This window comes from Haemaphysalis longicornis, unplaced genomic scaffold (assembly GCF_048455015.1).
Source record: "Haemaphysalis longicornis isolate Haplotype H1 unplaced genomic scaffold, Haemaphysalis longicornis Haplotype H1 scaffold_9, whole genome shotgun sequence".
NCBI lineage: Eukaryota > Metazoa > Arthropoda > Arachnida > Ixodida > Ixodidae > Haemaphysalis > Haemaphysalis longicornis.
This window is the reverse complement of record NW_027526460.1, coordinates 1,345,711-1,360,870: the sequence shown is the minus strand read 5'-3', so window position 1 is coordinate 1,360,870 and position 15,160 is coordinate 1,345,711. Positions and strand designations below refer to the sequence as shown.

The window sequence follows — 15,160 nt, the reverse complement described above, 5'->3', positions numbered from 1 at the left end:
GGTTGCCGGTGCGGCCCCCACCGTGCGAGAGATGTAGGTGAAGCTGATGGCACTTGCATGCGACGTGGCACCAATGTCCCTGAGGAGGTCGATGTAATAGGCCACAGCCATGAGCTCGCTGTCGGTGCTCCACTCGTCCCCTTTCCACGCTGGATACGCTTTCCGAAGCCACAACGTAGCATCGGCCTCGTCAAGGTGGAACATGGTGGGGTGCAGCCTGGCGATGTCTCTCACCTGCTGCACGCGTGCTTCATTGCTGAAAACACCCTGCACTACTGGCGACGACGAGTACCTGACTGTTGCAGCAAGCTCAGCGAGGGCTGCCTTTGCAGGTTGCTCATCGCCAGCTTTACTTTGCATTTGCAGTTGCTGCCTTAGAAACACGGCTGTTCCGTAGCATATGCCCGGATTCTTGAGGAACACGCAGCCCTTTCTGGGTTTCGTCATGGCGAAGTTGGCAGGGTTCAGCAGAAAGAACACATTAAGGTTTCCTTGATACCGCTGACGTAGCAACTCTTTTTCCTCCCTCGTCATAAAGCGAACGTAACTTGACAGCGTGTGTATGCTGCAGGGCTTGTCCTTCGTCGCCCCGATCTTGTGCAGGAGGTCGATGAAGAAGGCATTCAGAATTTGTTCCTCAACACATGCCACCAGACACTTCTGGTGCAGGGCTGGCGTCATCCATACGTGGTGGTTGTCTTCGTCAATGAAGAAGTCATCTGGATGTGTCGCAACAAAGAGTGGCAAGCAGTTGTTGTATATAACGAGCAAGTGGTCAGCCATACATTTTGGCAGGGCGGGCCACTTTTTGGTGCTGCCCTCCACCCTGAGGCAGCCGCCCGACTCTTCCAGCCGTAGGGCGAGGTACCTGACCAGCCACGCTTCCAAGGCTGCTCCGTCACTTGACGGGAACACCCTGTCTTGCTGAAAGTCGTACCGGAAGTAGAAGGGGCTTTCCTGCACGAAGGCACGAAACCTGTCCATGGCCTCGGGGACGACGTACAAGGTTGCCAGCTCTTGGTCGGCCAGGTGACTGCACATGGCTGCCAGGTCGCGTACTGTCCAACCGGATGGTGACTGGTAGATGTGAAGCATCTGCCACAGCCCCGACTGCAGGTCCAGTTCCGCCAGCGCCATGTCCTGTCGTGGAGGGACGACACCTGCAAAACACGAGGCAAGTCCAACTCTGACTACAGCATCAGTGTGCCCTTACAAATTGCCAAGACGCAACTGCTGTGGCACTTGCTAGCCTGTCTTTCAGCACTTCGCATTGCTTATAGCATGGCTTCAGCCGGGGAGTAGATGCCCACCTTGCCAGACGTCTTGTGCAGTTTATAGGGGCTATTTCCGCACCCCATCGTCGCCAGTATCGTGGTGCTCATGCTGCCGAGGCTGGCATAGAAGGGTTAAAGTAGCAGCACAGCTGGTTGAAGACAAGGTTGGCATGGCAACGCCCATAGGTGCGAGCTGGCAGGCAGAGAAAAAAAACAGAGGAGTAGCGCCTCGCTTGCTCCGTTCACTACAATCATTTACACGTATATGAACCTGGGAAGTGCTTTTATTTGCAGCATTGTGCCAAGTGTGATGCCAAGTGTGAGCAGATGGCTGTCGACGTTGTCTTCGGGTTACTGAAACAGATCTCTTTTAATGTTGTATCCATAGTCTCGCTGTCCAGCCCCACCAAAGCCCAATTCTGACACCTATGAACCCATAACAACATCTGTCTGGTGCAGTGCAGAGAACACTGAAACGGCTGTTTAGCAGAAATAAAATATTCGTACCTAATTATATTTCATTTTTCACGGGGCTGGAATTTTACGGTGTATTTCATTTGACACCAGAGCTGCCGACTGCACGAATGCTTCACTAAGAAACAAACCAAAACCATTCTCGCCCACGAGGTCGACGCCTCAGGCCATGCATTTTCGGCACTTTGCGGAACAGTGGTGGCCTCCTCCTGCACGATTGGCGCAAAAGCAAAATGCCTGCACCAGATCACAGCAGGTCAAAGCATTCTGTTTCCGTGTCAATGGAGGGTACCGCTACATATCCAATCCCACGTTGCGAACTTGCGGCAACTGAGCCCAGATGCTACAAAAGATGCGAACACTTAATTTCCTTCACAAATCTCGCTGGGTCAAGATTTTCCGACAATGGATTGCAGGCTATTTGTAGACGTTGCTACCGGTGGGCCTGCCCACACCTCTGGGCAGGGCCCGAACGTACCCACCACTAACTTCACGAGAATCATGAGAGGCCGCCCTGGCCTACTCAGCCGAGCGAAGGCGGGATCAGAGTACTTGTGATTCTCCCATCCCCTCCCCTTTCCCTTTTTCTTTGCTTCAATAAAGGTCAGTCAGTTCCAAACACGGCGGCCCACGGGGGTCGGCCCCGTAGGTGAAAACTGTTTTGGGTTGTTTCGCAGTGAACTGATAAGCGCAGTCAGTGACTTTAATGGCAAATGAAATATATTGAAATGAAATGAAAAAAAAAATGGTCGCCATCCTGTCTAGCGAAAGTGGATGTCCAGTGAGGCTATTGTAAACCACTACAAATCCTGATGGGGGAGGGTATGAAACGTTGCTCGTCGTTTGTGCTCGGCTTTTCTAGCGGCAAATACCTGCTCCTGCCGAGCCTGACGCATGCGCTGGGCGCCTTGGGCAAGAACTGCTCTATTTAGTGACACTAGTCCTGCCTAGCCTTCAGACGAACCCTGCAATCGTAACCTTAGCCACGAACACAAAGGGGCGGGGGGTTCCATTGTTACAATGCAGTTTTGATGCTTGTTTTGTGTTTTTTTAAACGAATACGGAGCTCTGTGCTTTTTGCCTGATTAGCCTGTCGCATGCGCTTGGCGTCTTAGATAGGAACTGCTGGGTCCTGCCTGGGTGTTTACGGCACAAACTTTTCCGACCAACTAGAGGCCGACAGCTGAGCTGTAAAAAAAAAATCAGGTCTGCATGCACAGAGAAGGGTCTAACCGTGCACACAAATACTTGGAGGTGGCTTGAAACTGGTAACAGCATTTCATGAAACACTTTTACAAGTGCTTACTTTGTTTTCTACACTTCAAAATAGCCAAGTGGTTTGCTACTGGTTTCAACTCGGAAGCATGTGGTTTCTATTGGTCCGAGTTGGTTTCAAGTGGGACCACTTGCCCTCCCAAGTGGGACCAATAACCGCCCAACTGGGACCAATCGCCCCTTTCTGGGACCAGTCGCCTTCAGCTGGGACCAGCTGCAGCACAACTGGGACCACTTGGTCTCAACAGCAAACCAGTTGCCTCCCAACTGGTCCCAGTTGGGAAGCAATCTTGATTGTTGTTGGAACCAAGCGTAGCGTATTTAGTGACTAAATATTACACTATATATTATAAAGTACAGGCGAGCCCGCTTATAACGAACACAACGGGAAACCGAAATCACTTCGTTATATGCGCTTTTCGCTATTCGCCGCGAGCTCGACATGTAGGTGGCGACACCGTCGCGCTGCTAGTGTGGATGCTCCGCTGAGCGGCCCGTAAGAATGCACACTGTGGGCGCGCTTCGTGCTTTTTTCTCGCAGTATGTGCGCACGAAAGGCGCAAACAAGAGTGGTATGCTGTAGTTCGGTTCCTCAACGTTCAATGTATAGCATGGAAGCGGCAGTCACTTTTCATTACTACGCCAAAAAAAGCGACGGCTCATCGGGAATCTCAGAATTGCCGTAATTGTGACAATGAACTTGTACGCTGTGGCTCGTAGCAACCTCGATCTTTCCAGACTATGGCTTTGAGCCTTCAATAAAAGCATAAATAGAAACAAATCAGGAATCCTCGATCTCTGAAACTCAGTTTACAACGGCAATCTCAATTGCTTTCACTGGTAGCATGACGCATTCTTGCATTTGTGGGATGCCCTGAAATGGTAACACTACTTAACTGCCCCGAAATTCTTTCTAAGAGCTTACGATATTTTTTGTGTGTTCAAAAGGCAACATAAAATTACTGAATTTTGATCAGCGCAGAGATATAAATGTAACCAACGGGTCTTTTAAATTAAATTTTAGCGACTCTGAAGGAAGGTTTGATGAATAACGGTTTCAGATCACTTATTTACGGCTTTCGTCGCGAGTGAACTTGCGAATTGAATTATCAACGCACACAGTACAATCAACATCTCATGTTTAGCTAGGTTTTCGCAAAGTGACAAGCAGGTTTACAGTGTGCAAACCAAGCTTCTGGGATCTCACAGTGAGCACAAGTTTTCTGTTACGGCTGCTCTTTTGACCATTTGCGTTCCTTTTAAAATCTAACAGGTGCCTGCAACAGCGAGATGTGTTTGCATTCTTGCGTATAAGGTCTCTTACGAACCCTAAAGATGGCAATAAATGATCGAAGTTGCACTGTTGCAGATGTAGTAAAACATTTCCTTTTTATTTCTCGTTGCGAATCAGCGCAACGGGTTCCCAGTAACTACTTTGTTTTGCAAACTGAATATCGCCTTTGTCTTGGCATTTAATTCTTGAGGATTGGTTAAAAAATGAAATTCTGTGCATTTCCCTTTTTTTTTTCGGGGAAGGGGGGTGGGGGGGGGGGGGGGGGGGGGGGGGGAGGGGGTCCTGCCAACGTTGCACGAGCAGAGAGAAGAGAACACATGTAACGCGAAAAGCCAAACTATGGTTATCAGTATTACTTACAATGGAAACTACACTAGGCGTTGTGTTCTGTAGCGGTGAAACAGCAGTACTTTAACACGTATTTTCAAAATTAATTAAGCCCCCTTTGGTCCGAGATTGTCCAGGAATTGTGGCTCGCCTTTTTCAAAAATGTATTGAAAGCAAGCATTGTGGGGAAAAATTTGAAAAAAAATCAACGAGTCAAGGCACACACTCCTCACACACATGTGGGCAACAACGTGCATTATATTACACGTTTTCTCCTCTTTCTTTAAACTTAGGTCCACCTTAAGAGGTTAAGACGTGACCATATTAGGCATTTGGTTATGCTGAGTGAGACACGTTTCTGGACAAGGTGATTCATGTCGGATTTGAAAATGATATATATGAAAATGACACACGAAATGCCACACGACAGACGCAAACTCACAACTGCTTAATTTTACCGAAAAATCCCCCCTAAATACTCTTGCGCATCCATAGAAACGTATTTTAAATAATACGTAAAATTAGCAACTCGATACAGTTGAATAAATGTTTATTCCTCCTCCTCAGTATAAACAACGACTGTCCGAAAATGATATTTATTTTAGAAAAGGTACGGTAAGGACACGATCACACAGGCGCTTGCTGGTGTAAAATACGTGTCCGGTAATGTATGGGCGATAGCTCAGGGGTCGTGTGCAGTGTAAATGTTTTTGTTTGTTTCTTCTTTCTATAAGGACACAGCGCAGTTTTACAAGGGTGTGGAATTTGCACGCGTATGCACAGGTCTTGTCACTTCTTACCCGTTTCGCGTACTAAACTTTTACCCTTTAAATAATCACCACGCCACCTTCAATAAGCACCCTTCAACGTTCCTGAAACGGCAGACGACTGCACTCAGCAATAGGAAAAGTGCAATGTGTGTAAGCAATGTTCACACTCAAGCGGTGACCACGGCGAAGATGTTTCGTGGAATTAAGCCAGCGCATTAACCCTCAACGGCCACTGATTATTGCGTTTCTAGAGGAAATGCGCAAGCAGAGGTAACTATGTCATTGCTTACTGCCAAACGAGCACACATATTGGTTGTTTTGTCGTGTGCAGCACGCGTCTTGCGCCGCACGCAATGTGAAAAAGCAGACGACACGAGAGCGCCATCCACACTAGGAGCGGTTCGTCCCGTTGCCGCCAGGGGCCGACTCTGTTCGCGCTCGGGGCGAATATCTGGACAGAAAATCTATGTATACCAATGGTAACGGGAAACGAAGATTTGTTCGTTATAGCCGCTATATCGTTAAAACCGGGTTCGCTATAAGTGGGCTATACTGTATACAAAAACATCTCATTGCTTGCGATTGCACCAGCAACCCTAAAAAATCTCAGTGCAATTGCAATTAAAACTTAGGCGGCAAACGCATCATGCTAGAAACAAGCAAATCTTCAGTGTAGTTGTAAAGTCCGGTCAATTGCTCAAGATATCACGGGAAAAAGATATACAATACCGTTTATAACAATATATCGGATATAGCGATAAACAGCTATGGCACCGTCAACTTTTGTATTCTTTCTATGGTAAAATAAAACCGGCTAATACAATGCTCCAGTGCCACGATATCGAATATAATGATTGAATCCGGTTACATTGTGCACCAAAAGTGCAACAGTGACGACTCTAATGACGTGGTTGCGAAGCCTATCAGGTAGTGTCTTCGTAAAAGGCCAAATGCGTGACACAGTCCCTCGGGGACTTTGTTTCCGCCGAGGACATTTACCTCAGCTAGGTGAAGCACCTGTAGATGCTCTTGGAAAAAAAGATTTGCGCTAGCTTCACACGCCGCATACAAAGGTGACCGACTGTGGCTTCTTTTCCGCAAATTAGTAGTAGTACCACCTTGCTTGCTGGCATGCGAATAAGATGTTTTGAGCTCTGTTCCGTCTTTTTATTTCGCAACCCGTTTATAACAATTATCGTTTACAACGATGGGATTTCCTTGGCAATTGGATATTGTTATAAGTGGACTAGACTATACTAACGTGTGAGGCCAAGTTCAAATGTCCCTGAGCAGAGGGGTGAGTACGGGCAGTACAGGTGAACCAAAATAGATCTAGCAAATATAGGAGGCTCCTCCTATATTGTATTTATTTGTACTGCACAGATATTTATTCTGTACATCATCTCAGCACCAACAAAAAGCTGAAACGAAACTGAACGTTAGGCAGAGCCAGAAGCAGTACGACAGGAGCCGAAGCCAAAGCAAGCCAGTAAGGCACGGGTACAGTGCCTATATTCTGGGCACTATAGTAAGGTGGCTAACTATAGCACGGGCGGCCGGGAGATCGGCAGCTGGCTGGGCCCGTTTGGATAATGTTGCAACATTTCCATGCCTAATTTTAGTTTGTTTACCTTTTTCGGTGCTTTCAAATGAAAACTACCATTCTAAACACAAGTGCAGCATCCGACGCATCCATTATATTCGGCAGGGAACCAGGATTTGCTCATTTGTACCACCCCATGTGCTCGGTCTTTGTTATGAAGTGACGATTGTTTGTGGGCACTGGAATTTCGGTGTGACGTGAGACCTCAACGTAGCGGCGTCCTGCGATTCGCCGCGAGCGTCCGCAAGTGCAGGGTCACGTGACGATGTTGGAAGGTATGTTGGTCCTCCTTCGAATCTGTTTCACGTATGTTCAAGCCTGTTTTGCCCTGCATTGCCCTACCTTTGTATTGACATGCCCTTGCCCGCGAAGGCCAACAAGCAGTTGCCCCTCGCTTTTAAAAGCAGAAACATTAAGGAAAAGATATTTCTTAACGCTCCCCCCCCCCCCCCCCCCTTTTTTTTTTATTCCAGGTTTTGATCACAGCGGCTGCCCTGTTTACGAGTTTACCAGTGAGTTTTTCTGCCGCTGTTTCTGGTCGTAGGAAGGGTTAAATAGTTAGACCAATTTTTTACCAATATCACGGGAGCGCCGACCGTTCGGTCGATCAGCGCCGCGTGATGGAGTGATACGGCCAGGGTTGCCACTGAGTTTGGAGTGAATTTCGCCAGACGGCGAGCAAAAAGTCACCAAACTAGCCATTTTTTCTTAATATTTCGCCAAAAATGTCGCCACACTTGATATCTGTGGTAGCACCATAAAATAAAAGCATCTAATTTTGTATAATCCATTAAAAATCAGCACTGTTCAAAACACTTACATTATATTGACATTTTTCAATGCCAGTCGCATCGTGCGCTTCAAAATTCCTGGTTCTTCGACTAGCCAGTTATCATGGTAAACATCTAGTACACTCTAATCGTGGTCTTTAACGACGGTGCAGAGCGCAAAACACTATCAGTGCAACAAGTAGAAATACCATTGGTGAAAGAGTATAAGTATTTAGGAGTATGGCTGAACGACAGCGAAGATTACACGCACGCGCATGAGGCTCACCTTAAGACGAAAGGAAGACGGAACGAGGCTATAATGAAGCATAGAGCCCTCTGGGGATACAGAAAATACGAAATGGTAAGGGGAGTCTGGAAAGGGGTCATGGTACCAGGATTAACTTTTGCAAATTCGGTTTTGTGCATGAAACCAGAGGCCCAAGTGGGCCTGGAGGTAAATCAGAGGGTGGTAGGCAGACTGGCCCTAGGGGCCCACAGCAAAACTACAACTGAAGCAGTACAGGGGATATGGGCTGGTCGTCTTTTGAGGTGAGGGAGGCGCGGAGCAAGATAAAGTTTGAGGAGCGACTTCGTGACATGGAGGATGAAAAATGGGTCGCGAGGGTGTTTAAGTACCTGTATATGAGGAGCGTGGACACGCATGCAGTGGAGAAGAAAAACCAGAATAGCTGACCAAGCGGTACGGAAAGTCGGTAGGGGAAAGTGGGGTTTACACAACAGTTAAAAAGCAGGTAAAGGCAGCAGAGACGACAAAATGGGCACAGAGAATGGAAGCGAAAAAAACCCTGAAGACTTATAGGGCAGAGAAACGGGAAATTAAGAAGGAGGGATTCTGTAGCAATACGAGAGGCAGTGCAGTTCTCTTCGAGGCACGGGTGGGGTGCCTCAGAACATGGGCATACACGGGTAGCTACAGGCAGCAATGAAACATGTGCATGCTGCGGCAGTGATCGGGAAACTATAGACCATATTGTCAGGGGCTGCACAGAGATATGACCATCGCGGGGTGAGAGGGAAACGACGCTGGCCAAAACCGACTGGCCATAGAGGTGACGAAGAGGCGACTGGAGTGGTGGTGGAGGAAAAGTAGGAAAGGGATGGGTATGCAGGCGGAGTAATAATGCAGGTGAGAATTTAGAACAGGGAGGGGAGAAAAAATGGAGGTGGGATCGACGAGTTTAAAACAGGGAAGAGGGGAGATGGGAGGGAGGGAGCGAATCTATTAGGTTAGCCGGGAGTAGGGCAGGTAAGCGTAATAAAACAGGGAAGTCGGTTGCTGAGAACCGACACCTCAAATCAAAGGGAGAGCCACTAATCATCATCATCATCAGTTATCATCATTAACTAAAGTTTCTTTATTGCTTTTAGCCAAAGCCTCTCCTAACTTTTTTTCCCTTTGTGACTGGGAAGGCTAGTACCGCGGGGTGTGGGGTAACGTAGCAGCAGTTGCAGGAAAAGCTTAATTAATAATAATAAACATTAAAATAACCACGCCGAGGCACCACCTTTACCTTCAGCCATAGCGTTATACAGCAGGCTATGGCTTAGCCGACGAAGGGACTTTTCCACCGACGTAGCATATGATCGTTATCTTGCAAGCACAGAAAAAAAGTGGTGGCTGCGCTTGGACGCACAAGTACCCAAAAGTGCGCTGAAAGGTAGCTAGCTGCGCTGTGCCCCAGCCGCGGCGGCGAAAGATTTTCACGGGAGCCGTGACAGCTGCGTACGTCCCGCTTTCCGGCCTCCGCCTAGACATGCGCACGCCACTGGCGAAATGAGACAAACCGCCCTTCGAACGCCGCTTTCTGGGTCCGGCTCGACGACAAAGCTTTGCACTGCCGCCGAGACACGTGGAGAAAGAAGCGGATAAGGGGAAGAGTCCTCAGCCGAAAATCGCCAGAAATTCGCCATGTCGCCATTCATGATTTTACGTCACCACGGGCCTCTCAAAGTCGCCAATTTGGCGAAAAGTAGCCACCAGTGGTAACCCTAGGCTGTTCCAAAAGCAGACAACCACACCCGATTTTTTTTTATTCACATCACACTGCCTGCCATACTCGAAATTTTTTTTCAAGACCAGGCACGTGGCGCCAACTGAAAACAGTAGTCAGCGTTGCCGAACGCAAGGTTCATTTGGCAACGCTGATTATGGTAGTCAGTGTGATAAGCGAAAAAAAAAATCGGGGGGGCGGCTGTCTGCTCTTGGAACAGCCTAGCAGACGACGGCAGCAGCAGCCTTTGCTTAGTGCGCATGCGGCTACTCTTGCCGAGTTTGCCGTATCACTCCATCACGCGACGCTGATCGACCGAATGGTCGGCGCTCCCGTGATATTGGTAAAAAATTGGGCGGGTGTACAGGTGCCCTCAGAAGTAATTGGAGCACGGGAGCTGTGGCCGAACCACATAGGAGCGCCGTGTAGCTGCACCGGCGGTAAACGAAAGGAGCAGAACACGCATGCGCGCCTGCCAACGGCGATAGCCCTTCAATACTTCTCAAACCACTTCCTTCAACGTGGCTTCGAATAAATTATTCACAGCATTTACACGGCGGCGTTCAAGCAACACTCGCGCAGCTACGCACCAAGTTCTGGATTTTGCAAGGTCGCCAGGCCGTGAAGCGAGTTCTAATCAAATGCATGGTCTGCAAGAAGCACAACACCAGGCCTGCCAGTCAACCAATGCCTCCACTACTGGCGGACAGGGTCAACGAATCGCTACCGTTTCAAGTGACAGGGCTTGACTTCGCGGGTACGTTTTTTTTTTTTTTTTTTTTTTTTTATGCGAAGGGCTCGGCGATGGCGCTAATAGCAGAGGCGGTATCTGGCAGCGTCGCTCACACCCTTCCAGCGCACACGAGCTGCTGGAGAGGCGTCGCAATCGCACGGATCTGAGGTGACAATTTTTCTTTGCTAATATTTTTAGGTGGGTATGCTATCAGCGCCATCGCTGAGACCAGCATTCTGCGAATAATTTGCTCGAAGCCGCGTTGAAAGCATGTCTTTGAAAGCCGCATTGAAAGCATCTCTCGAACCACGTCTTTAAAGACGTGGTTCGAGAAGTATCGATGGGCTATCACCGTCGGCAGGCGCGCATGCGTGTTGCTCCTTTCGTTTACCGCCGGTGCAGCTACACGGCGCTCCTATGCGGTTCGGCCACAACTCCCGTACTCCAATTACTTCTGACGGCACCTGTACGAGGTGTTGAGTTAGGAACATCGCAAATCTGCGGTTTCTAAGTAGAATACCGGAATAAATACCAGTTTGCGCGGTGCTTGAGCACTAACGGGATATTGGATTACAACTGTGCCTTACGTCACGTCAAAATTGTTAGACAGAGAAGCGAGTGTAGACCCACCGCGCGTTCATCACCTATTTGCTTGACCGCATGTTCCCAAACAGTTGATACGCAGAATTTGGGGTTAGCGACAAGCTGTTGACTCGAAAGAATTTCTAGTTAACTTGTTGCTAGTTGCTACTTAGTGTGTTCACCGCAATCTGTTTTTGCTTTCTTTAACATTACTGTTCATGTTCAGTTCTAGCGCATTTGGGAAGTACCATGTTTATAGGCTGTGGCTATTTTATTGCATCTGGTTTATTATGTAACCGGCCGTTTCGTCACCTGGGAATATGTGTAATAAAAGTGCAAGATCAATTTTTGGTTTTTGTGCTGGTGTCATGGATCGCTATGTCCCGTGTTCTATCAATGTCAGAATGGCTGCAGGAAACCCGTGAGAAAAAAATTTCATACTCTGAATTAGCTTGTAAACTTCAGCTCAATTAATACCAGCATCGATTCGTCCACCTGGGTGGAAGTTCGCCTCTTCATGACCTTTACAAAAAAAATTGATTCGCTTTGTATAAGGGCTTGCGTTCGGGCTAGTTGGTATTCCATAACGTTCATCGTAAGCGCAGAAAAAACAGGGACACAGGAGACGAGGACAAGCGCTTGTCCTCGTCTACTGTGTCCCTGTTTTTTTCTGCGCTTAAGATGAACGTTATTGTATAAGGGAGCAGCAGCTGTTAATTTAATCAGGCACCACTGTAAATGGACCACTCTTATTTGCATTAAAGGGGTTATGAATACAAAATGCAAGTTTGGTTCAATAAAAACAATTGTTAAAAAAAACAGTTTTGATGTGCTGATGCTTCCGAATGCTAATCATGTATTGTTTTAACTCTTGCATCAACGCTGAAGCACTCTGGGCAGGTGAAAGGCATAGACGTACAGCCAACCCTGTCGATCCTCGTGGAGGTCCTGGGCGACAAGAGCCAGGATGATCAAGTCACGCAAAGGGGCGCAGTCTCCTTCCGACGTCGTCATCAGAGGCATCCAGCAAGTCCCGATCTATTCTAGGTGCAATAAATGTGTGCAGAAACAAGAACCGACCGGCCTTTGTGCAGTTCTTAGCCAATGGAACGGTGACTTTAATACTGGTTCCAGTTGGGACCAGCCGCAGCTAGAATAAGTTGCTGCTGGTACGCTAGTCGAACCAATAGCATGTGGTTTCAACTGGGACGAATAGCAGCTGGTCCCTACTGGGACCAATAGCTACTGGTCCCAAGTGGGATTTGGCTAATAAACCACTTGAGCTGGGACCACTTGAAACCAGATAGCATTTTTTCATGTGAGAAGCTGTTCCATTAAAAAAGCCAACGGGCCTCGTTACAGACGTACTGCGCGCATCAACGTTTTTGCTTGACGGAGCTTCATTTAGCGTTAAATTTTCTGCAACTATCCTGGTCCTTCAATGAAATTTCAGTTTTCATATAAACTGTTCTGAATCCATTATACTTCTTTTGAGCAATGCGCCTCTCGACTGATGCGCCAGTAGTTCACGAGCATGGCTGCAACGACGGGAAATCCCCTCCTCCGGCCATTGTGCCAACAGTAATTGGAAAGATCCGAGGTATTCAGCAAGCCATGCTGGCAAGAAAGTAGTCGCAGCTAATTTTCTCAATTTTTTTTCTCGCAGAAATGACACGCAGCTCACTTGCCGAGAGCCAAGTCCGCCAGTTGTCGCGCGGTCATTCATACGCGCGCACGCGCGCGCCTGTGCCTTGATGCCAGCGCCGACACGATGGAGCAACAGAACAGGGGAGATTTTCAATCGATGCAGCCGAACTTTTAAATTCTACGATTAAGCAGACTTTTATCACCTTGCGAATTGGCTTGGCTCATCTTGGCTGCGGGCTCAACTGGCGCACTTAGAGTAGTGACGCGAAGTTTTCGTGTTACGTCTTTTTTTTTTTTTTTTTTGCTGCTATGAGTGCCCACCAACCCATTAATCACAGAATGGCACATTAGATGGTCGATGGAAGCGTAAATAATTACCTAGAGCTTCGTTTATTCGCGGTAGTTTCCGTTTCAGTGAAGCGAAGACTGAGGCCAACGTTTTTAGATTAATCTAAAAACGTTGACTGAGGCGGCCGCCATGACAGGAGGGTGCTCTTGACGTCACTGTTTTCGTCACATCACGGCCGGTCTGGAAGCGCGCGCCCGCGCCAGATGCACGCGCCTGACCAGCTTGATGAACTCTATGCATAGCGTCATTTTGTGCAAGTACTCCGTTAGAAAAAAAAAAAAAAGTTTTTGCTTTTTTTATTTTTTATGTGATAGCGTCGGGACAGCCCGGGTGTACATTACATGCTTTAAAATGGTTCTAGTGCAAAATAAATTTGGTTCCAATGTGGCCCAGCAGTGTGCCTGCATAGTTTCAGCCTGTTAAAATTCCTTCCTAAAAGGGCACTGTCCAGGTTCAGCGTGGCCATAAATTTCTTGCGTGACGATGTGCGCTGCTTCAGCAAGCAAACTATTTTTGAGTGCATTGAAGTTTTATCGTTTTGTTGCCTATTGCTGCACTTGAATTAGCAGAAAAGGCATGGCAATAACTTCGCTGGTTGTATATAAATGCAGAAGAAGTTATAATGACTATAGAGAAGCGACTACTATCAACCGTAACAAAGAATATGGCAGGCAAAGAAGCGAAGCAGTCAGAAGCACTGGCACTTCAGTGGTACTACAGTGCCATGTACGAGCGGGAGATGAGCAAGATAACCAAATGGCCATGTGTGAAATGGTAGCAGGCCTGGTGAGCATACTGTCTTTAGTTTTAAGGCCCTGCCGTGGATACATCATTGCCGACATCACAAACCATGCAATTTAGCGGGAGGATTGAAATTTTGGCCGGGAGGATTGAAATTTTGGCTTAAAATTTCTTGCGAATAAAGCATCACTTGCTGCCGGACAAGCGCTGAGGGCACTATAGAACGCCAAATCTTTTGAATGAAACAAACTTGTATTTTGTCTCCGCGACCTCTTTAACAAGCCCATTCGTCGTGGCTGCTTGCTCAAACAGCTCTGGCAGCCACAGGTTCTGCACTCCTGAGCCGAGAAATGATGTCCTCACCTGTCGGCACACCACTAGTGGCGAGCTCATCACTACTGCGTCCACATTGACGTAGACCCCACAAAACATGTCTTGCAAAGCACGTGCCATGGGGATTTCGGCATGGTTTTACCCGATAGTACTTTCTCTCTCCGTTCCGGACGTGACGCTGCCTCGTGTGTAAGCACCAGGTGCGTTTCTCCGGCCGTTTGTTGGGTGTCAAGCAGTTTGAATTTCCTGTACTATCCCCTCTCAGCCCCTCACTCCGCTTACAATTGGAATTCATTTTCCCGTGTTCACCGTGATTTCTCTCCCCGACCTACATCGACAGGGACGTTTAAGTTTCCATTTCGTTGAAATTGCACGGGCACAGTCACAAGACTCGTGCATGCGGGTGAACACAACCGCCCTCCACAGCTACTTACCACTGGCGCATCTACATATGCAACAGCCAATGGCACAGTCAGATTGTTAGCGGAATCGGCTTGAAACAAGGCAGCTGACAACTTCGATGGTGAATTGCGAGTGTGTTTTCCACGCCTGCTCCCAACCGGCAGTACATACACCTCGCGAAAGCTCTGCCAGGGGCACTTGGTGACCTACTTGGCCTGGGCATCAAAAAGACCTCTGTTGGCTCCCAATCTTTGCAACGAAAGTGGGAGCCAATGAGAACAGGCATTAAGGAAGATGCATAAAGTCGAAAACAGGGCGCCAGCTTACTCTGGGTTCTTTGTGATGTACTCTTTAACGGCACGGAAAAAAGGAACGGAAAGATCACTTATTTCTCAGCATTGTTGGCCATCGAACAAGACCTAAGAGGGCCATGAAATGAAACGCGTGGGTCTTTCAGTCAAGAGACGTTTTCAGGCTGCAGTGTCCCTGTAAGAATTTAGATTTTTAAAATGTTTTGGCCACAGCTGACAGGAGGAACCAGGCTTGTCAAACAAATAAGAAGTGGTTAAAATAC

The 15,160-nt window shown here is 47.8% G+C and overlaps 1 protein-coding gene across 2 annotated transcripts in view; it reads left to right on the top strand.

The window, feature by feature from the left end:
• LOC144151532 (uncharacterized) overlaps window positions 1-15,026 on the top strand; it is a 40,263-nt gene extending 25,237 nt beyond the window's left edge. The window contains exons 1-3 of one of the 2 annotated variants that reach the window (XR_013318890.1): window positions 4,601-7,292; window positions 7,491-7,529; window positions 12,003-15,026. Coding sequence is in view for 1 of the 2 variants with exons in the window: in XM_077682622.1 (XP_077538748.1) it covers window positions 7,491-7,529; window positions 12,003-12,085 (122 nt within the window). In the remaining variant the exon portion in view is untranslated. Of the gene's footprint in view, window positions 1-4,600; window positions 7,293-7,490; window positions 7,530-12,002 lie in introns of those variants that run through there. The other variant, XM_077682622.1, reaches the window with a different exon arrangement.
• Window positions 15,027-15,160: the final 134 nt, after the last annotated feature.